The sequence below is a fragment of the Dromaius novaehollandiae genome, chromosome 2 (assembly GCF_036370855.1).
Source record: "Dromaius novaehollandiae isolate bDroNov1 chromosome 2, bDroNov1.hap1, whole genome shotgun sequence".
In the NCBI taxonomy this organism is placed as follows: Eukaryota; Metazoa; Chordata; class Aves; order Casuariiformes; family Dromaiidae; genus Dromaius; species Dromaius novaehollandiae.
In genome coordinates, this window is record NC_088099.1 from 130,814,354 (window position 1) to 130,836,657 (window position 22,304).

Here is a 22,304-nt window from a genome sequence, read left to right on the forward strand (position 1 = left end):
ATTAAATACAGCACGCTGTAATACATCTCAGATAGTTACTATAGTAACTTTGTCCATGAGTGAGTTCATAGCAAAAATCAGCTCAGACTGAAATGCTGCTATACAGTTGCAGGGTATTCAATGATTTCTACAATGTGTGGCAACCAGAGGCATAACTGATCAATGTTACATGATCACACCTGTAATTTTAACAATTAAGGAAATTATACAAAGTAGTAGTGATTAAAAAAAAAAAAAGTCTGAGGTACCATGTTCTTAGGCAAGACTGCAGTGCATCGTGCAAAATGCTGTACAGATTGTTAAGATTTCCATGCTATATCAGCTCACATTCTGTATTAATTCAATGTGTTTTAAAACACACTGGAACTACTCCTAAAATAGCTTCATGTATCAAATTAAAAGGATTGTGAAATTGGTTTAAAAAGGAATGCTCAATATACCTTGCATATATGCTACCAGCAAGTGCTTTCTGTCTGGCTTTCCATGATGGATTGGATAAATTTAGTTTATGGATTACCTCCAAAATCCATGAAGGGGTCCCAAGATCTGCCTAAATATGGCTCTTCTGTGATACTAGTCCGGCATTAGCCTTCCTGTGTAAATACATTAAGCCTCAAAGAAATTGTGCCCATACCCACCAATATGAACAAGCCCCAAAAGTTACATGAATTTTGGAGTAAAATGGTAAGATTAATTGCCAGTGACAAGATCTTAGTGTTCAAGAGACACTTCATTTAGATAACGGTGCCCAACTCCTCCCCCTTCTCTACAGATACCTTAAAAAAAAAAAGAAAAGGAAAATTTTAAAAGAATAAGATTAACATAATGAGAGGTTTCCCCTCCCTGATATGGACTGCACAATCTTATAATCCAGGGCTTTCATATTTATGTTTATATCCATCTAATTCTGAAACCAGAAAACCTAGTCACTCCAATTCTTTTCTAGGGAACAAATACAGACCCTAGTTTTTATGCAGGTACTGATAGTTCATTTCCCAAAGAGGCTGCAAGATATTGTTGTCCCTGAGTTCTTTGAGAGTTGTGCAAATTTGCCAGTTTTCATTAAGGAACTACTTAGGAGTATTTTGAAATAATCATTACATTTTTAATGCATCCTCTATTATACATTTGGATCCAGATTTTCTTTGGAAGTGTTCTGCTAGACAATTAAATACATTATTTTTTTCAGTGAAGACCTACAATTGAGCGGGAGAGCAGCTCAACTGGAATAGTTGCCCAGTGATTTAGGCAGCCTCACACTGCTCACAAGTAACAAGTTCCCAGCTCCTATTCAGCATATCAGTCAGACGCCGGGGAAGCATTATCAGATCTCTACTCCTTATGACATTTTTTTTGCAGTATCTGTACTCTGACGATGAGAGAAAGCTCTCCCTCAAATAAGAATTAGATGAGTAAATGCAGCTTGAAGCTGGTCCACTTAATTCCCATTTTGGCCTAAGCCAATAACCTGCCTAGCCCAGTATTCCACCTGACAGTGGTTACAGGGAAGTCTTTAATCAACCATTACAGGGTCTCTCTAACCTCTCTAATTCACTTTATTTTTTTGTTGGGTTTATTTTTGATACAATATTCAGTGGATATTGTTCTTGAGACTGTCATGTTCTTTGAAGAAAAAAAAGAACGTCTCTCAGTGCTGCATTTTTCAGAGAATAATGTAAGCATTATTGTCTTGGACATACCAAATCTGACATTCATGCTTTTCAATTCAGACATTCAGGTGCCTTCCCTTCCAGAAATGAGGAAGCTGCCACAAACCATCCTTAAGCTTTCAGTAAAACAGTTTTCCTAGGCAGGGCTGAAGGCATGATATCCTGATACTGGTTTTAGTGCTTAAAAGATTTAGTGGAAGGCAGACTTCCTTAAATCTCTGAGAATACACAGAGTACTCAAAGTCTTCCTTGCATATTACTAAATTATTTTACCTAATATCAAATTTAAATAGCTTGTCACAGCAAAATAGTTTAAGAAAGTATGTGGGCTATCTGTAAAGACTTAGTTGCCACATATCCCTTTAATAGTTTCTAGCGGGTTTTACCCCTTTCCCCCCCAAAGAAAAACCTCATTCACACCTACAAAGTAATGTTTTGTTATTTCTTCACTACTAGCATTTATTGGCACACAGAAATGCCACAGATGATGTAATTATTAATATGATTTATTGCAATGGAGTACTGCAAAAAAGGGAAAGCTGACTCCTTAAAAAATAAAGTATCTCATAGTTATTTAAAAAATACACCACAGAAATACTATGAAATGAAATGCTTTTGCGTTGAACTATGAATTAATTGCTTGATTTTTCTCCCATGTAAATCACTGTTATTTTAAGAGTGGGGAGGAGGAGGAGAACAGCACAATATGAACTTTAATTTTAATTATGGAATTTTGCCTAATAAGCTTTTTATTGCTATTTATTTTAACACACTTTTGATAGCACCAAAGTCTTTACAATCCTTATTTTTTAATACTGGTTTAAGTTAGCCTGTCTGATCCATAAAAACTAAGTGCCATGTTAAAGAACTTAGATTCAGCTACAGGTACATTTGACTGTAAAACACTTAAAAGCTCACAAAAATTTAAGGAGGCAAGTGGATTTGAATTTCGTGTGTTTGTTTTTTTTTTTTTAAACAAGCACACAATTTTTTGATGTGTATTAAAAAAAGAAAAGTACTGTTTGACCTTTGGGGAAAGAATATAAGATGTTTTGAGACAAAATATTTGGTAGTTGAACATACAGACAACCAAACAGGGGAGGGACTGTAGGAAAGAATACCTATTTTTTTTTATTTATCAATTTAACAAAACAGATTAGCTTCCAACAGTAGTTGTTTTAAACTGCTTTTCATTCTTTCCCAGAGAAGAACAATGTTATGATCAGCAACCTGACACTATTTCCTTTACTGGAAAACGATTCCATCATAAAGACCTTGTTTTGTTTAAAAGCTTTTTCCACTTGTCACAAGGAAGTATATATAAAATGCTTTAGGAAAAAAAAAAGGAAAAAAGAAAAAAGGAAGTACGTATTTCAGGTTAATAGGACATTAAATAGTTCACTTGTTGGAAAAAAACATCTGACTGCACACTGCAGCAGTGTTCCCTGTTGGAGATTGTTTTGCTTTCTGTGGGAAATGAACAGTTCCACAGGCTGTACAGATGGACAAATTAAGCAGAGCATATGCACTGAAGAAATTTACTCAACACTAAAACCAAACGGAGAGCTTCATTGTTTTACTATTTTAAGCAACATGGAAAGCTGCATGGATATATTTACTTTTTAGCTTAAATTGATTAGGAATAGATTTAAACTGAAGGAAAAACATTGTTTACATCCAAAATCAGACCACACACAAAACTGGATTTAGCTGGAGCTGTTTAAGGCTCTGTTACCATTTCTTACTGATCACTGTCCCACTGATGGAGGTTAACACACCTACAGTGTGAAGAACAGTTTACGTGCAAACTTGTCCACATGGTTCAGGCAGGTCAGCCTGGTTAGCCCAAACCACCTACATAAACTGATTAAGCTAGCTGGTTAACATACTTAAAACAAATTCTGGAGTGCACACATGAACTACACTAACAGAACCATGCAGGAAACACCTTACTCCCAGGTGGGCACCATAATCAGCAAGCAACAGTGAAGTTCTCAAACACCACAGCTGTCAGCAAAACAAACATCTGCCCTACAGCAAGAGAGTTTACACTGGAATCTGCACCCCTTGAACTGAAAATCAGTTAATGAGATGTCTGCAAATTGATGTGTAGGTAAGTTTTGAGAAAACAGAGACATTTTCTATTGTTCATCAGTCTGTCCAGAATTTTCTTATAGGAAAGAACCACCATATTAAAGATCATTTATTATACTTAAAAGCACTGAACAGGTACAATGTAGTTAAGAGTACTTAATTTGCAATTTTGTATTTGGCATCCCATGTCATTTATATAGTCCTTACAAAATGGAAGTGAAACTACTTACTGGTTGCATAGCTCTGGCTGTCTAACTAAATTTTGAATGAATTCATTCAGTCCTGCTCTTCTCTGTTTAATAAAATCTGAAAAAAGATAGATTTATTAGGAATGATCAGTCAACTCATAAAAAGACTTATTTTCAAATTTGGTAGGTTTTTTTTGTTTGGTTGGTTGGGTTTTTTTTAGGACTTAAGTGTATATCAGTTAAAAAGAGAGAGGTCAGAACAGGATTGGTTCTACACAGGCAAATCATGAGCTTAAATGCATTGAAGGGAGGTGAGAGATCGAATTTCAGTTTCCTTGCAACGCCACTGGAAAATAGAAACGCACTAAGTCAGGTGGACTGAAAGTTCACCAGTGCTTCAAGAACAGTGTGCAACCACAGTGGACTAAGCTATGCGCTCACTGAAGAGGTGAGCTTTTCAGGCCCTGATTCTGCTCAGCAAAAAGCCGCAGGCAAAACTTGACTTCAGTGGCACAAGTCAAGTTTTCACATGAACAGTCCCACTGAGCAGCATATTTCTGTAATAAATGCATGGCAGTTGGAAAGTTGCACAATCCATGTAGCCAGCAGGCACTCAGATGTAAGCACTGAAGATAATTAAGTAAAATGCTTCTTTTCCATTTTGGACATCATCTCTAATTAAAAAAAATCCTAAGAATCTCCACCCTCATCCAGTTTAAAACATTTAACTTTCCTTTAGCAATATGAAAACATACAAGCAGGACTTGAAATAGAAAGAGACATCTAACATAGAATAAAGTGCAAAACAGAAATATATTGTCTTTCATTGTTCATATCAATAGGAACCATTCATTTTCCTCATACAAATTAACTTGTGTATTTTAACGTCTAAGGTATTCCAGTGAGACTCTTTGTCATAGGTAGGTTACTGGTAACTACTAAAATTCTTAAAAGTTGTTTCAAATATTAAAATGTTAATGTTTTTCAAGGAATATAATCTCTAAACCCTTTTTAGGGTACTTAATATCCCAAATTATTGATATCAGACAGGGAGGCAAATTTGCATAAGGTTTTTTGGGAGTTACCAACATCAGCAATTTCTGTGCAGTGTATATAGAAGACAATCTGCCACTCCAAACCTAAAAAACTATGTTGTTGAAGCTAAAACATCTACATCACCTCAGCTAAAATGTATTCTGTAATTTTCTGGGTTTTATTCTGTCTGGATTCTATGATTTCTCTCTGCCCTGTTTTTAAAGTTAAAACAAAGTTAATTTTGAAATAACTTAAGTGACACTAAAAAAGTGTGTTAAGGTGATTTTGTAACATTTTGTAACAGATAGAATTTTTGGTAGACTTTGGGAAAGGGTGATTTTACAGTTTCACTCTATTGCACTTTCAGACTCCATTGTGATAGTACAATTCTACATACTGGAGTTGCATATACAAGCATGAGCTGACAAACGTAAAATAACTTTTTCAAAATCTCTAAAATATGTAAGTCATTTCAGAAGCCAGCAGAAACATTACATCAAAGCTCTACTAAATCAGTGTTAAAATAAAAAATTATTTAAAAGAGCACCATGGGCTCCCTCTCCACCCTGCCCCCCAGCAACAGAAATCTTGAGAACAATTTAGTTTCTCATGCTTCAAGGATTTCAGGACAGTTCCTGGAAATTCAAAACAAGTCTGAGGACTATGACTATGTGATTCACATTTATAGTTTTAATACACCTTTAATTTATTTCTCTCATTTAAACAACATTTTCCTAAATTTGATTCTAAGAAATCTACCTGTATATTTGACTGTATAAGAGACCGACTGCATGCCATTACTAAGTTTTCGGCCAGCTCTGAGAACCCCAAGGTAGGAGAAAAGGAAAGAAACCAAACAAAACAAGAAGTTCATCTAGGTGCGATATGTGCAGGACTTTTGGAAATCCTTTACATTTTCATCAGAAGAAGATATTAGAGCAGGGTAAGCCTGAATGCTTGCACTTGATTATTTTAGTACAAAATGAAAAGGAAGTTTCATGTCAGGATCCAGATGAATAATGGTGTAACAGCCAGAAATTAAGATGGCTGAAATAAATAAATAGAACCCCAAACCAACACATCCCAAGAAGGTCAACACATTTGGATCCATTTGTATTTAGGCTAAGGAATACATGAAAAGCCTGAAACAGGTGCAGAAGGAGGCGAAACAACAAGCACAGATACCAGAGAAGGCAGAGCACCAAGCAAGCCAGGGGAGGGCAGAGGGGATCTCACTGACTAACAGGAAAATCCTTAAGTAACAAGGATCTGAATGAGCAAAGACCTGGCCTGCCCATTTGCTTTTGTATTCTTTAGTGGTGCCACTTAGGTTCATTTAATGCACTTTAAAAGTGACTTTCCATTAGCATTTTGATGTGGGTAGAGCAAGCTTAATTGGGGCCTATCACTACTAACTGGATCACACTGCCTTCATATCAGAGCGGCTTCTGTAAGTGGAACAACAACAGGAAAAGGTCCATTTTCATCTAAACTGTACAAGGAAGCACATTTAGATAGAGGGAGTTCAAAGGCCTTCTAAGATAAGTCCTTCAGTTATTTCATTTTCCAGGGGGAAAGTCACACAAGGCAAGGTTAAAATTTATTATGCCTATGTTTACAAGAGCCTGTTTTTTTGTCATTTGCTTTTATCACAGAGAGATTACACCTGCCAGTTCAGCATCTCTCACAACCCTGAAAATGGGAGGGTTGGGAGGAGCTATTGCACTCTGCTAGAGAGCTTCCAGGCCACTAGGTTGTTCAAGATCACACAGCAGAGTACCTATGCTAACTTCTGTCTGTGACTAAGTATGACTAAACTTTGCTTTAGCCACTGTTTTGGGACTGCTGTAAAACTGATCGAAAACAGCTTCATATAGGCTGGAATAGGTCCAGTGCTGCATAAAGAGACTGACAGAATGAATAAAAAGATTATAACTTACCAGGATCAAAGTTGTCTCCAAATATTCTTTTAGCTGGAATCTTCAGGTTCATAGTGGGAAATTGCTTCTTTAGCTGAAAATAAAACAAATACAGTTGGATTGTGCACAGATATCCAAGTATCTAGGAACAATCGCATCTTATTTCCAATTTCTGAGGATAAGTTTGAACATCTGATCATTAGTAATTCTGCTGCTCTCTGCCCATCTCTATCCATACATTCAGCAAAAAACAACCTGCACTCAGCTTGTTTAGACAATTCATGTACCTTTTTAAATCCAAGGGCTGTCTCACTTTAGAAAGCTATGGACTATCTTCTGCAGTATTGCCAAAATGAATTCCCACTTATCCCAGACTAAAAAAATTGGCTAGAATTGGTGTTTGTTTATTCTCTTTTCCTCCCTCAGTCCTCTCTCCCTCCTTTTTTTTCTTTTTCTTTTTCTTGCTTGTATAGGAAAGCATGTGTGATGTTCTAAATGGGTTGGGGATATAGGCCTTTAGTGTTTTTTTTTTTTTTTTTTTTTTAAAAACAAACTACATTCCAAAGCTTTAGAAGCAACGGGTGGTCTACCCTGTAAGTCAAAACTGTAAATGGATGAAAAAACCTATGGCTTATGCTACACCTGACAATTTGATTACATGTTACATTGGGTAATCAGGTTAAGATTATACACAAGACAATTGAATTTATCAAAAAAAAATGTCATGAGCAAAGTCTTCATTACATTCACTTCATCTTCAAGTGCTTGCAGGAAGAGCAATGTTACTCATTTTCTTTAAGAGAGAAATTTTCTTATACAGTAACTGGCAGCTCTTCTTTTCTTAGAAACGTCAATATCTCCTCCAATTAGCAATCCAAGTTCTTCTTGGTGTACTACACTACATGAATTCTGAAGAACAGAAATTGGACAAAATGTCCTCCCTTTCCCTGGTTAGTTTCCCCAGGACATTCCCCCTCTATGCACATTAGAAAAAACAGGCCTGAACAAGTTTCAACAGAGCAATGTCAATCTTAATGGGAGCAGAAAGTGGCAATAGAAACATCATCACCAAAATGTCTGTTTAGTACTCTGGAGGTCTTAAAAATGGGACATTTTGTTTTCACATCACCTTCAAGTCTATCCAAAGATTCATACAAAAGCATGGCATGGCGTATCTTGGATGACTTCAGTTCAGACCTTGTAAGATAGCTTTAAGCTCACAGTGCCTGCATTTGTATACTGCTGTCACACAGATCATGTAGACAAAATAAGGCAGAAAGAAGAAATGCCTATTTCTCATGGAGGGAATGGAGTGGGTACAGACACACAGTTAAGCAGCTCATAGTATGTATTTTTTTTAAATGGGGATCACAGAGAATTATTTCTTCTTTTGTTAAAACAGAAGTAGTGAGTTCTAAACATGAAGAAACAGAGAAAAGTACCGATACAGGGCATAGCTGAGAGCAGGTATTATCTCTGCTTGCCTGCTATGTAAAAAGGGCAAAATCCTCTTCTCGCAATGAGCCAAAGAAATTCACAGTCAATTGCTGAAGAGGCCTATTTTATTATAAAGAATTAAAAAAAAGAAAGAGGACCATGGCCATGAAATTTGGCTAGGAAAAGGCAGGTAGCAATTGCCATGATTGACTTTCCAGAAAGTTTATATTAAGAAATAAAGATTTGTTAACTGCTTTCAGTCCTTGGAAGTAAAACACTTATTAAGAGAAATTTACCTATCTAGTTGTTTTAAGCTGAAGAATAATTTTTCCCACCACAAATATGCACTTCAGATGTTTTGACAACCAGGAAACTGGAAATTTCCCTCACTAGACAACAATCTTGAGCAACAATAAAAAAAACAACAACAACAACCAAGTGGATTTTGAGTTTGAAATCCAAACAAACCAGAGTTTAAACAAAATAAAACAAAAAATCTTGTCATTTTGTGTAAATGGGCTCCTACAGTTATTGAATGTTGCCTCAAACTACTCAATGAGGGAATTAACTCAAACATAGCAAACAAGTGTTACTCTGTACTATTCTGGGATGATTCCTTACCCTCCCTTACCGTATTGTAGAGTTTATCAAACTCTGCATACCGTCTGAAGACAAACCACTCATTTCTGCCAACTGAGACCAAAACTTTGTAAACCTGCAGTAACACAAAGATAAAGTTAATGCCAACAGCAAAGTTTAAGAAAACCCACTACATTTAATCCCAGGGTGAGAAAAAGGGCAGATTGTTAAATTTATTGCGTAAACATATTCACTAAACTATATACTTCTTGCAACAAAGTCATGTAAACACCAACCCAGAAGATTAATAGAAAAATTAAGAGAGTCTGGCTTTTTTGCAAGATACAAAAAACAAACAAACAAAAAAATCAGTAAAGCTGACATCATGAACTTTCATAATGTCATGAAATAAGTTCATATCCAACAAGAACACCTGGCCATCAGATATCAGTCTACATCAGAAGCATGGAGAAAGCCATCAAATTCCTGATATGCTGAAGATATTGATCCAAGAGTAAGGCATGGCTTCTTGCTCTAAAGTAATCCAGGTCCTGCTATAAAATTTGTTAACAACCCAGTAAGCCGTTAAAGGAAGTGAAGCATTTGAACACTGAAGATTGCCCTAATCAAAACCAAGAGACCAAGCACATACAGAAGGCAGGTGCAAAGAGAACATCTTGAATATATATTTCAGTCTGGATCCTAGCAGATGGTTAGGGACTTGGACAAAATTGTTTTGGGGGGCGGGGGGGGGAAACCAACAACAACAAAAAAACCCAAATTCCCACTGCTGTGGCTGAGAGGCAGCACAGATTAAACAATACACCATTTGGGGATCAAGGGAGGAATAGCTGGAACTTGCTGCACAGTTCAAATTCCATGACAGAAGAGAACTCTAATAACTAGGCAAACTATGGATCCCTGTCTCATAAAACTGATTGACAGCGGAGTGTCCTGAAGGCTTCTCCTGCCTCTGAGCAAGACTCTTCCCTCTCTTTCCTATACAATTAGCTGAACTGCCTTCCCCACCTTCTTGGGCTTCCAAAAGGAGCAAGACCATTCCTGCAGTGGAGAGGATAGGTGCAGCAAGGAAATGGGAGCAGAAGGTTGCTAATTCCTGATCTCAAAGGATGGGCTGATGCTCCAATCTTCCCCTGCTTCTGTCCTGCAACAGCAGCTCCACCCTCTCCCTGTAACTGTCTCAGTGGAAGTGCCAGCCACCACCATCGGTTTGTTAGCCTGAGATCAGCATTCACACTACATTTACTGCTCAAATACTTGCTCTCAGTCTGGGGAAGACTGGATGAGGAGGCTGGATGGAAGCTTTCAGTAGGATGCTGATGAGACTCTGCTTAAAAACTGCTTTTCCTTCATACTGCTAAGCATGTGTTAGCATAAACACATAAGCCTTCTAGAGCCTACCCAAGGTCTGTAAACAGCAAAAGCTTCAGGTGCAAAGGGAGACTGAAGTATTGCCCTCCTGAACCAAGTACCTTGTACATCAATCAAGTCCTGCAAACAACGCTCAAACACAAAAGCTCTTCGCCCCTCACAACTGCAACACCAACAAGCTTAAGCAGCAGGCCATGGAAATGGTCTTAAATTAGTGAGACCGGATGCACAGACTGTGGAATATGGAGGCCAGGATAACCTAAGATACAAAATGATATCCCTCTCCCTATCCCCCAACAACCTCAAGATTAAAACTGCTTTGCTCTTGGAGCAGCTAGTCATAACAATAGACAGACAGTATTTTGACATGAGAGCACGTAAAGGCAGAGGGACTGCAAGAGGTCATCCAGTTCATGCCAATACCCAAGCTCTTGCACATCCACAAAGAAGAAACTACAAGTTCAACAGTTGTCAAAGCAGTAAACAGTGAGAATGCATACAGTATCTCAAAGGATTTGACAAAAGCCAAAAACTTAGCAAATCTTTGGGCTGAATTATTACTATCAGCTACACCTAGATAATAATTTAGAGATAATCACAGTGCTCATTTCTAGATAGGCAGAAAAAGAAAAAAGAAAAATCTTAGCCTAACTATTCAAGTCCAATGATACCAAAACCAGTCTTAGAAAACTCATAAAGAATAGACAAGATGCACCTGCAACTAATAATCTGTGTTTAAATAATGTAATGCTTTGAGGGGTAAAAACAGAATTCCTGAAAACATTGTCATTCTGATAAACTACCTTTCCAGATCTGGATTGGACAGGTCCCAGTTATTTCTAGATGTGATAGACAGATTTCTTCATGAAAGAAGTCACTGAACAAAAAGGCTTCCACGGAAACAAAAAGGCTTCACACTCCTGGATTAAATATTCAAATGAAAAGGTGAGCAAAAAGTAGGCTGAATGTTTTTCAATTTCAAGAAAGAGCAAGCATTGAGAAACTAAGGAAATTATTTAGCAACTGTCAACAAAATCAAAAAACTCCATAATTTCCATGCAGCAGAGGCTTGGTCACAAGTGTAAAGCATCTGAGACAAAAGTTCCAGATTTAATGGGAGGAACAGAACCACTGAAAAAGATTTCACAAGAAGTCTCTAAGTGATTGGGGTGTGAGAGGAGACTAGAGAACAGGTCAGAAGAGAAAATTTATCCTCAGACATCAAACAGTGTAGGGATAAGAGCAAGAAATCCAAAATAAAGCTATTTGGTAAAACTGGGCAACAGAAAGTGCAGCAGCTTCACAGCAAGCACAGAATAGCAATTAATATAGCCTAGACACAGTCCTAAAGAACTATTTTGCCTCTTTTCAAGAAGAAAGTGAATACCAAACATTCACAAAAAGACAGGACAGTGAACCAGAGTGGGTATAACAAAGAGGCAGGTTAGCATGAATTTTACTCTACCAGAATGAGGATTACACAGGGACATGATCGTTTTTTCAAAATGCTTCACCAGGGTAAATGTGAGGAAGAAAGAAGAGCTATTAAAAGCTAAGTGGCATACACTTGTCTTTTTCTCTGCATTGACATTATTAATTTACAGTTTCTATTCAGACCAGTAAGATTCTCGAATGGCCTCATAATAGAAGCAGCAGCGATAAATAACACATGTGATATTAAGGTAAAGATCATATAAAATGGTCACCTGAAGTCTCTCCTAGCCTATGTCCTTTCAACTTTTTCTTTCACCCTAAGGCTTTTAATGCTCTTTATGAAAATGGCACTAACATCGCCACCAGAAACGGACAGCTATGCCTACTGCAAATTTGTTAAGAACGGAGAGTCTGTCTCTCACTGTCCACCCCTCCTTCCCCAAAGCAGCACCGATGGGCTCCAGCCATTACCTCTTCTGTGACTTTGTTGAAAAGTAAAAGCCACTGACAGACACACTGTGGTATTCACAGCTCCTACCACAGAGCACAACCCTCACTTCTGTTTATTAAATCCTAAAATATACATGATAAAACTTGAAAGCTTGGTTGTGAAAAATAGTTCTTGTCAAGCTGCTAACTATTCCCTGATGTAAAAAGCAGGAGAGGCCAAGGCAAGGTTGGCACGGCCCAAGCTAGGCTGGGTTCCCTCTTTTCTTTCTCCCCCCCCAAATTCAGAAGCTTCCTGCTATTGCTGGTACAGCTTTCCAGGAGGCGTACCCAGAGAAAGTACCGCTAAGCTGCAAAGTTGTCAGACATCTTTAGTTTAATCGACCCCGAAATCAGAATACTACCACCTGCCACAGATGTACCACACTGCCACATTTTAACAAGACTGCCAGCACTGAGACAGTAAAACAAACCTGTTCTGCTAAAAACATTTAGACTTTTATGGAGTTTTTCCTGCTGGTTTACTCTGAGCTTCACACACATACAGCAAGTTAAAATATTAGGTAAATTCTCTTTTGCTGGTTCCCTTTACCAGCATACCCCTGCCCCAGATTACATCTTGATAAACTTGAATATTTAGGCTAATCAAATTGCATCCTTGTTTCTCTGAGGAAGGGAGGGGAGGAGGAAAGACAAATAAATAACTCAAAGTAAATTTTTGTTTTGTAATATTCTTCAGGCAGCAATGTAGTTTAAGGGTGTTTACATTCCACTTCTGCAGAGTGACTAATTCACACACACACACACACACACAGAAATAGAACGAGCTGGGAGGAAGTTGCACAAGAGCAACGAAACAGATCAAACTTTTTAAAGGAAGTATTATGGTGTCTTTACATCCTAGTAGACATACATGCAAAACCAAAATCCACCTCACACTACTATATTTTTCAGTCTGCAGTGCAAAGAGTTCCTCCATAGAACTGCAAGTAAAGACTTCACTCCCGGAAAGCAAGTCAAACAGGGAGGCCAAAAAAGGAAGAGAGAGGAGAATGACAGGGGTGGAAATGGGAACAGGAGAGGAAAAAAATTCACAGGCATTAGAATCAGAAAATGGGAAGGAAGAGGGGGGAAAAAAGGTCTTTCAAAAAGGTGATGTTTTAAGATCTTTTTACAAAAAATTACAAAAGTATAAGAGAAAATAAGCTATGAGAAAACTGCCTTGGCCTTTAAAAACAAAACAAAACAACCCCCCTACTTTATTCCTTTATGAGATTTTTCATGTAAAATCATGCAAAGTTCCAAATTTTAATCTGCTTTGTTACCAAAATGGTATCCATACATTTAAGATGTTTATGTACCTAATATGAGAAAATGCTAGGGTTTGGGGGAAAAAGTATCAGAATTTCATAAAGCCAAATGCTTCCTGCAGAAAATACAGGTAAACACTGTAAAATATTCACAGCTTCTCGTACTGCAAAGCTTGGTGTTTATTATGGCCAGTACTCACAAGAGCAAGCGAATGGATTTCTGTAACCCGTAGAAAGTAATAGCAAGCCTACTAGCAAAACCAAGTAACACTTCAAGGAAAATGCATAGGCTATTAATGCTTACAATGCTTATATTCATATATACTTACAGTAAATCTTTTTTTCTTCTCTCTGTGTTCATCAGAGCTGGGAATGCTAACGCTTGGGCAGCTTTCTTTGAGATCCATTGTATATATTCTTTTGACAAATTCGTCACAAGACTCTGCGTAGGGTGTCACAAACAGAAGACAGCTTCAACGGTACTGATCCAAGATATGCAACTTTTCTTGAAAAAACGTGAATTCCATCATGTAATCTTAAAATGAACATAAAAGCAAAATTAAGTACAGGAACACTTAACTCACAGTGCTCAAACCTGCAAGCCAAGGACTTTTCCTGACAGGAAATACAGTGTACTATGCATATGTACAGCTATAAATGTTATGATCTTGCAAACTGCTTCATGCTTGTGATCCTTTGTCCTTTTTCTAAAACCACTCAAGTTCTCTGAGGACACAAGTGCACCCAAAAAGCATTGTGTTCTGCAGACGTATTGGAAACAGATTTGAGGTCCACTGCAGAGAATACATTGAAGCCCAAAGCTAGGGCATGGAGAAATAATTAAAGACAACATCTGGGTATCACACGTCTCAGAAAAGCTACTAACATGTACATTCAGAACAGTTTATTTTAAAAGCAGAGGGTTTTCAATTGCATGAGCCTGTACTAGAGGGCATTTCAGATCTGTCAGAACATGCTGAGCATAGGCAATTATGACATGAGGGATGAAAGAAGACATGAGAAAAAACTATCTTTTCACGTGAATTTCAGAGAGGGACACAGGTTTTTCACATGTTTGTCCAAATGTTTAGTCTGTTTTTAGAGCAACACTGATGACTGCTGTAGCTGACACAGGGTCTGCGCTTGCACTCCTCTCCCGCTGCCACTTGGCACGCTTTGTGTTTGACAGCGCTGTGCCCAGGAAGGTTGCCCAGTCCTTTCAGCAGGACACTTCACTTCCCCATAGGACTTCTGAGAACAGGAGGAGAAGGGCAAAAGCCAGGAAAGAGGATGAAGTCATCAAAGAGAGATAACTCAGTACCAATGAAATGTCCTTTCACTCCCTGAGACAGCATTCTGCAGACCTGCCTGGAGCACACATGCCAAATGTTTCACTGGACCACACTGCAAATACAAGGAACTTTAGTGCTGCCTAAAAGCACCAGAAATTCATGCTAAATAGCCACAAAATCCTATTCAAGCCTGCATGGCCATTTGCAGTCTTTTAGTGAATGCAGCTCAGCTTTTAGTACAGTATGTGTCTGACCAACTTATAAACATGAGAAAACTTTTTAAAAAGAGAGGAGACCTCAGCTCTCTTCAAAACACGCAGAGGAAAAAGGAGGGCCCAGTTCAACATTTGACTCCTATTTTCTTAAAATAGGGAAGTATAAAAGTGAACTGCATATTTCATACCATAAATTTCCAAAAAGCACAAACTAATCTGATGTAATTCTGCTATTACAGAGACACCCATATTTGTGTTGGCAAGAAGGCCAAAGCCCCTGGAATCCAGTGAAAAGATTTGTTCTTGATACCCAACTAGTCTGAGTCGATTGACTACTTTTCTTGTTCTCAGAAGCCAGATCATCTACCCAGTGCAAACTTCGTTATTATTCCTTCTGCCTAATTTTAAATTATGCATTTTTTAAAGACCCATATAGTGACTGTAAACAAAAAGGAGCGTTTGAAACCACTGTAATCACAGCCATACTGCAACATATTCAATTACTTTCAGTTACGCCTGCATTTGCCTTAATTTGATTGTTCCCTACTTCACTGATTACGAAATTATAGGGTTGAGCTATTTTTTTCTTATTATTTGACTATAACACAGTTCATCTAAACCAGTTACACAGACCTAGAGCTTTGAAGGGAGTTTTCCTTTGGCAAGCCACTGTTAAAAGCCTTATTACAATAAATAACAGTTCCCATTTTACCCAATTTTATAAAAGCATGTGACTAAGACTGTTCTTCACCCAATCCCACACACTGCGTCTAAGATCTAAAGTGTAACTTCACTCTTTTCCATCGTAGGAGGCCCCCCCTCCCCCAAATAAAAAAAGTCAATGGGCGCAGCTTTCAGCAAGTGTTTTACTAGGCTTAGACTTTATTAAGCGCTTAGCCACTTTAGGTACAGCAAGAACTGAGCACAAGTCCTGGTGTTTATCTGTTTTTATGTGATGAGCAGGAAGACAAGCTGAGCTTTAAAAAGGACCTAGTGTTCCTTAATTAATATAATTCAATGTTCTTTGTAGGCTCACTTTCCTTCTGAAAGGCTCCTATCATGCTTGCATTCATTCTCACAATATAGGTTGTACTTCTCTCAACCCTTTCATTTTTGATTCTTGGTGTCCTAGTTTTAAATACCACTACAGGAGCAGTGTGGATTAAAAGCTGCAGTCCACAGAACATCACTGAACAGATGTGAAATACAGCTCATTCTTAAGTTAAAATTTCAAGGGGAAACAAGAGAAAGAAGTGTCACTCAGATTAATTCAGGATGAATGTATTCATCTTACTGGGGAGAAAATGAACAAATCACCTGAGAAGTTGAAACTGCAATATTCATGTTCCTTTTCTTAAGCTGCCTGTAAGACCACTAGCCACGATTATTTTTTTCCCTTGAGGCACCTCCTGACCCAGTCGTGCCTGGGTCACCAACACTATACCCAGCTTGCAAACTTGAGAGAAACACATTATCAGTCTGCCATGAAGATCTGGAAGATCAGAGCTTGCTTCAAACTTCTGTTTGCCATAAGCATATTAGCTCTCAAGAGTTCATTTAATCTGAACTACAGGTCTAACTAGAAAAAGAGAAACATTTGCTTTAATTCCTAAATCTTTGCCATGCTGTAGGTTAGGAACATAATCGCAGCTTTAGTAGTAGATAAAATCACTAATGCTTCGGTAACTACGTGAAATAATGACATAAAGCAATGACATCTTTTCATCCACACCCTCAGAAGTGCAAACTGCAGCTTCTTGAGGGTTGCCAGGTTTTGGCAGAAGGGCAGTACAGGTGGATTTAATAGACACTGTCAGTTGAGAAGTCTCTGCCTCTGGTTATAGCTTTTTCTGTAAGTAAGAACAAGTAACCCCCAGCCTCAACTTCCATGACAGGCAGAAAGGACAAGGAATACCAGAAAAAAAAGGTTACCAAATAAATACCCCTTAAATCACACTTGAGCAGTAGTGAAAGAGCATGTAGATAACGTAAAACATGTCAGCACTGATAGCACTGCTGTTCAGAAACATTTGCCACTAGTTAAACTTTTCAAGTCACTACAGTATCCAAGTCTGGAATAGCGGAAGGCACAAATGAACACATTAAAGAGAACAGAAAACGCACTCCTCTGCAGACCTAGATGGTAAGAAGCATTAAAGAAAGCTGCATATGTCTTGGTAACAGCAACGAATCTTAAAAAAGAACAGAAGTCATGCATCCTTCTGGCAAAATTTCAAGGCTATCAAACAGCTACACTGTTCACTCCCTCCATGGTGGCTGTCAAGAAGTAAACAGTATTTTCATTGTTTCCTGGGGGAAGCTGCAACAATGTCAAACTTCAGGCTGACCCTTGCCTCGGGTCAAGTAAGAACATGGCAATAACAGAACCCTGCCACTATGAAAACATACTCAGATCTACAGTACCCAGAAATGAAGAATTTATTGAAAGCCTTACACTAAAATACTTCAGGCGATCTCAGAAGAGCTACATGCAATGGACAAGTATGCCTAGTGACATACGGCAGCCTTTTCTCACTCCTTCCCACATAATCTAGGCCCTAACTGTATCACAAAAGGTTTCTAAAGTTTAATCAGATTATTTTAAAGAATTTTTAAAAAGTCTTTTCAGGAATAAGGCCTGAGGATGATACCGCTGCATGACCATAGACCCTTGTTCTGGGAACTTACGTACCAAGAATGTTCAAAACTAGATTAGGAAGCTAGGTACTCACCTGCTGCCTTTCTAGCTGCAGGTAATAGCCAAATTACCCTAAAATCCTCTGATTATACTGATGCCAGTGTAAATCAGCTATCTTGTTCACTCCAGTTCTTTGAGTAATATAAGTGAAGAGAGAGAACAGTCAATGGAGATGAGATAGTCTCCTTGCAAGCATACGTGAAGAATCAGCAGGATCATACTCTCCACAGCTACAGCACAGGCATGTGCCCTACACACTGATCATCCACCTTGAAAGACCTACTCTAGGACTGGCTCACAAGTAGAATCGGTTGCTGAAAGTCTCCACCTGAGTATGATTCCAATTACAAGAGGAACCCGCAGAAACCACAGCAAGATATAACACAGCAAGATATAACAGACAGTCCTATTATTTGCCCTATACTTTCCCTAAAGTATGAGAGGGCATAGTAAAGTGTCATCTTCGGTATGTTTTTCATAAATTCCTCAGCCTTCTCCAAAAATAGCTGATAGTTACTCAACATATCACTGGACATTGCACAATTTTTGAAAAAAAACAGAAAGTCAGCTTGTGCTCAGCTGCTGTATGATGAGAGGGGGAGTCCCACTCGCTTGTTACCAGACAAGCGGCTGACACGCAGGGAGTGGGATATTCGGCATCCAAGGCAATGGAAGTACAGGTGGAAGAGAGCCAGGGACTGCTAATCCGTAAAGAGAGACAGCTGGCCAGAAGCTGCTGAGTAACTGGGTTCTAAAGAAATCAGGTTTCACATAGGCCACCCTTTTAAATGCTGGATTTAATACAAGAACACTAGATAACACAATGTAGATCTCTAGAAATATCACAGCTGAAGAGAAAGGACAGCACACACCAAAACACTTTAGCCAATCATTGGCTTATTTCCACACTCCCTTCTACCTACAATCTAAGAGGAGAATTAAGAAGAATTCAGCCATTGATAGGAGGGAAAAGAAAGCCTGTTCCCTGTATACACACCTACCACCTTAGTCTTTTCTGTTTTTTCTTTTTTTCTTCCTTGTCTTTAGCAGCACCACTATGGAAAGCAAACCACTACTCAGCAACAATTTGGGCAGAGTCCAAAACAACTAGTCTCACTCCTTCTACTTGTAGAAGAAGATAGAAGATAAAAGTGAAAACTGAACAAATGGAAAGAAGTAAATAACTCCCCTTGTCCCTGCTACATCAAATTTACTTTGGAGAAGTCAAGCAAATATTTACTTCCCACGATCCTAGTGCACTCAAGAACACCTCCTTTTCCCTGCTCCACCTCTCAAAATTAGCTCCAATAAATTACTGTAACCGGAATATAACAAGATTCATGGTTTGGACTGGATCTGTTTGCATTCGTGTTTATTGGATGACAGATACAGATTCTTTGCTGTAGTAAGCAAACTCTGAATAACAAAATGGGCCTTCAAAGCAAATAATATTGTCAATAAAGGTGGTTATCTTTTAATCCTGAACATAGGTCCATAATAATTTCATCCTTAGCCTGAGTTCACAGCACCTGGAAAGGTCACTATGTGCCTCAAATGGTGTGACTTATATAAATGGCATATCAATAAAAATCAAGTTAGCATTACACATGCTACCTGCACATACTTCTGGCTTGCTTCCTCAGCCTTCCTACACAGCAGGTCCAATTAAAGTTAAATGTAGATGCCTATGGATAGCACAGATCAAAAGTTGTAGCAATAGCACCTTGAGCTACTTTCACAAGGTCTTGATCAGCCACTTGCAGCATATTCGGTTCTACATAAGAGGGCAGTCAGGCTCCAGTAAACACAGAGCAGATAATTCCAGCCTCATTTTGCCCCTCTTCATGAAGATTAAGTCAGAGAAACCCAAATTTCAACTCAAGATGTACTGCTCATTTTTTACACAACCTTGGACAAAAGTCACCAACTGTTCTCTCTGTTTCACTACACAAAAAAGGGAAAACTTTGATCTGTTTGAGACAGATGTTATCACTAGTGCTTTGAATATGGAGACAGTTACTGGATTTGACGTGCTAGAAGTGGAAAAAAGGTAAAATCTGCACAACATAATATCTCAGGATTAAAATAAATAAATAAATAAATGCAAATCAAAGCCACAGTTCTCAATCCAGAAAATGCAGTTTTGAAGTCTGTGCTCAGACTTCATGACTACCCTGCAGAACCACTAAAGCTGTTGGACAGTAAAAAGGTAACTATTTTATATCTGAATATAAAAGGCAAATAAGAAAGAGAGTCTTTAGCAATACCCAGACTGCATGCCCAGTTCACCACAACTTGATTCCTCATGTTACATTAATGCAGCTACAGTTAGTATTTTATATCCATTTTGCAAGGACAGATTACAAACTCCTACAGGTAAGAGTTTGGACCTCTCATATATTTTAGTCCTGCTGCACAGAGAAAAAGATGGTATTACAGTTCTACAAATATAAGGATATAGAAAGCATTTGCTTATGCACGTATAATACAATTCGATCCAATAATATCAGATGTGGCAAGGCTGTAATTTACAATCAAAGGTGCAAATTAAGGCTGGAAAACAGTCGTAAACAACACAATTGACCATCATCATACAAACACTGATGACTTTTTCAGCTTTGAAGTGTCAAGGCAGTAAAACAACTAGTACTCTTCTAGTTACTACACTGTTACTACATGCATGTTAAATGTGCCAAATTTCTGACCTAATCAGGTATCTCACAATATCTGTAAGAAACAACGAGGTCAGTTTTCTAGATTTAAGTTATTAGAAATACTACACATGTAGACCAACATGGACAATATTAATAGCAAACTTTTAAATATGCTCACCAAGAGCTAATGGCATTTCTTCCTGAAATCTAAACACATCTTAAAGGCTTCAGGAAAAAACATTCCTTCTCCTCCCACAACCTTCCTTATTTTAATTAGCACATGTTACAGTCATTAAAAAGACTGATGTTCAGGTGAACATGTTAAAAAAAAAAGTCAAAACTATATTTAGATACTCAGATTGAAACGGAACACTAGAGCAGCTATTAGTAAGTCAGGGTTTTTTAATATTAAAAGAATCGAAATGGAATAACAGCAGCCTGTAAAAATCCAAATTCATGCCTGTATGAGTCTATAAACTTACTAAATATCTGTTTGAAAGGAATTAATAAAAGACTCTTAGCTACAAGAATACTGCAGCAAGTGACATTCGCAGAATTCTTCAGAGCCACAGTAACTGCGAGAACCGTAACGGCATTCAAATTGCAGTACTGAGCCAAAATGAAATGCAGTGCAGGCAGTAAAGCAAATATAAAGGGGAATGAAAAATGTATTTTCCGTAGTGCAAAGTTACTGCACATCTAGGACAGAGCTATACCCTTCAGAGCTGCTAAAGGAGGAAAACGTGCATAAATCTTAAGCAAAAGATGAGCTGTTAAATAGTCTTTATCTTAATATTTTGTCTTTTTATTAACACTCACACAACTGAATTCCTCAAGGATATCTGAATTCCTGCAAACGCAGTAATGCCTAAAAAGCCCTAGTCGCTAGGACAAGCCCCTGACGGCATCCTCCTTCGGGCTGGCCACGCTTTCCCAAACTGCAACTACTCTTTCGGCCGCAGCCCCGCCTGCGCGGCGAGGCGGCCCCGCGGAGGCGCAGCCCCGGGCAGACCCCTCGCAGGCGGCCGCGGGGAGAAGCGCAGCAGCGCAGCGGCCCTGCGGCCAGCTACCGCGGGAGCGAGCTCAGGCGGTCTGCTGCGCGGCACCTCGCGAGGCAGAGAAACCAGGCTGCTCACCTCCACCTCGACGGCTGCTGCTTAGCTCCTTGATTTTCGGCCAGTTACGGTTTTCTGGAACTGGCTCTGCCCTCCCAGCTCCGCGGCGCGGCCCCCTGCGCCCGCCCGCGCACGTGCTGCGCTCTGCGGGCAGGAGGGGGCGGGTGGTGGGCGAAAACTGCGCGCGAGGGCGGGGGGGGATTAACCCCGAGAAATATCCAGCACGACCCCCCCCCCGCCTGGATGTTCTGTGTTCGGGTTATCTGCAAGCTTTTGCCCCGGCGCCGAGCCGGTCCCGCCCTCCAGCTTTAGGTGGCCACCCCGGAGCACCGCGCGGCCCCCGCCGCCTCCGACCTCCCGCGGCCGCCGCGTTGCTGCCTGCGCTGCCGGGCGGATCCCCGGGGACACCAACGGCAAGGCTGCCACTCCGCTAAAAAAGAAAAAAAAAAGTTAAAACAATTAAAAAAATAAAATGGTGCAGAAGGCACGCGAAGAGGATTTCCAGGTTAACTCTTCGGTGCGTTTATGGGTGCCTGCAATCCACCGGCAAGGTCATCATTAAACCCGCTGCAGCAGCTCTCCCTGTCCTTCTGTACATGCAGAAGGGGTAACGCAGGAAAATGCAACGGGTTATTATAATATCTAGCAGCGTTTAGGGCACATTCTTTCCAGGCCCTCTGAAATTAGAGGATAAGTTTTAATACCCTAGTTAAAATTCAACTGGACCTCTCAAAACAAAGTAACTTGGCAAGTTTTTCTGAGCAGATTCAGGGCTTATGAAAGTTATAAAAACACGAATTCCTGAAAAAGACTCTTTAGTGGCAA

At 39.1% G+C, this 22,304-nt stretch overlaps 1 protein-coding gene across 7 annotated transcripts in view; it reads right to left on the reverse strand.

Annotated features, from left to right (window-relative positions):
- The window catches only part of SGK3 (serum/glucocorticoid regulated kinase family member 3), a 62,681-nt gene that overhangs the window by 15,530 nt on the left and 24,847 nt on the right, over positions 1–22,304 (reverse strand). For 4 of the 7 annotated variants that reach the window (XM_064507448.1, XM_064507449.1, XM_064507450.1 and 1 more), the window contains exons 2-5: positions 13,835–14,040; positions 8,975–9,058; positions 6,928–7,000; positions 3,995–4,070 (exon numbers count right to left, since the gene is read on the reverse strand). In XM_064507448.1, the coding sequence (XP_064363518.1) occupies positions 3,995–4,070; positions 6,928–7,000; positions 8,975–9,058; positions 13,835–13,912 (311 nt within the window). In that variant the 5' untranslated portion in view covers positions 13,913–14,040. Of the gene's footprint in view, positions 1–3,994; positions 4,071–6,927; positions 7,001–8,974; positions 9,059–11,117; positions 11,235–13,834; positions 14,041–21,500; positions 21,878–22,304 lie in introns of those variants that run through there. The other 3 variants (XM_064507452.1, XM_026115232.2, XM_064507451.1) reach the window with 3 other exon arrangements.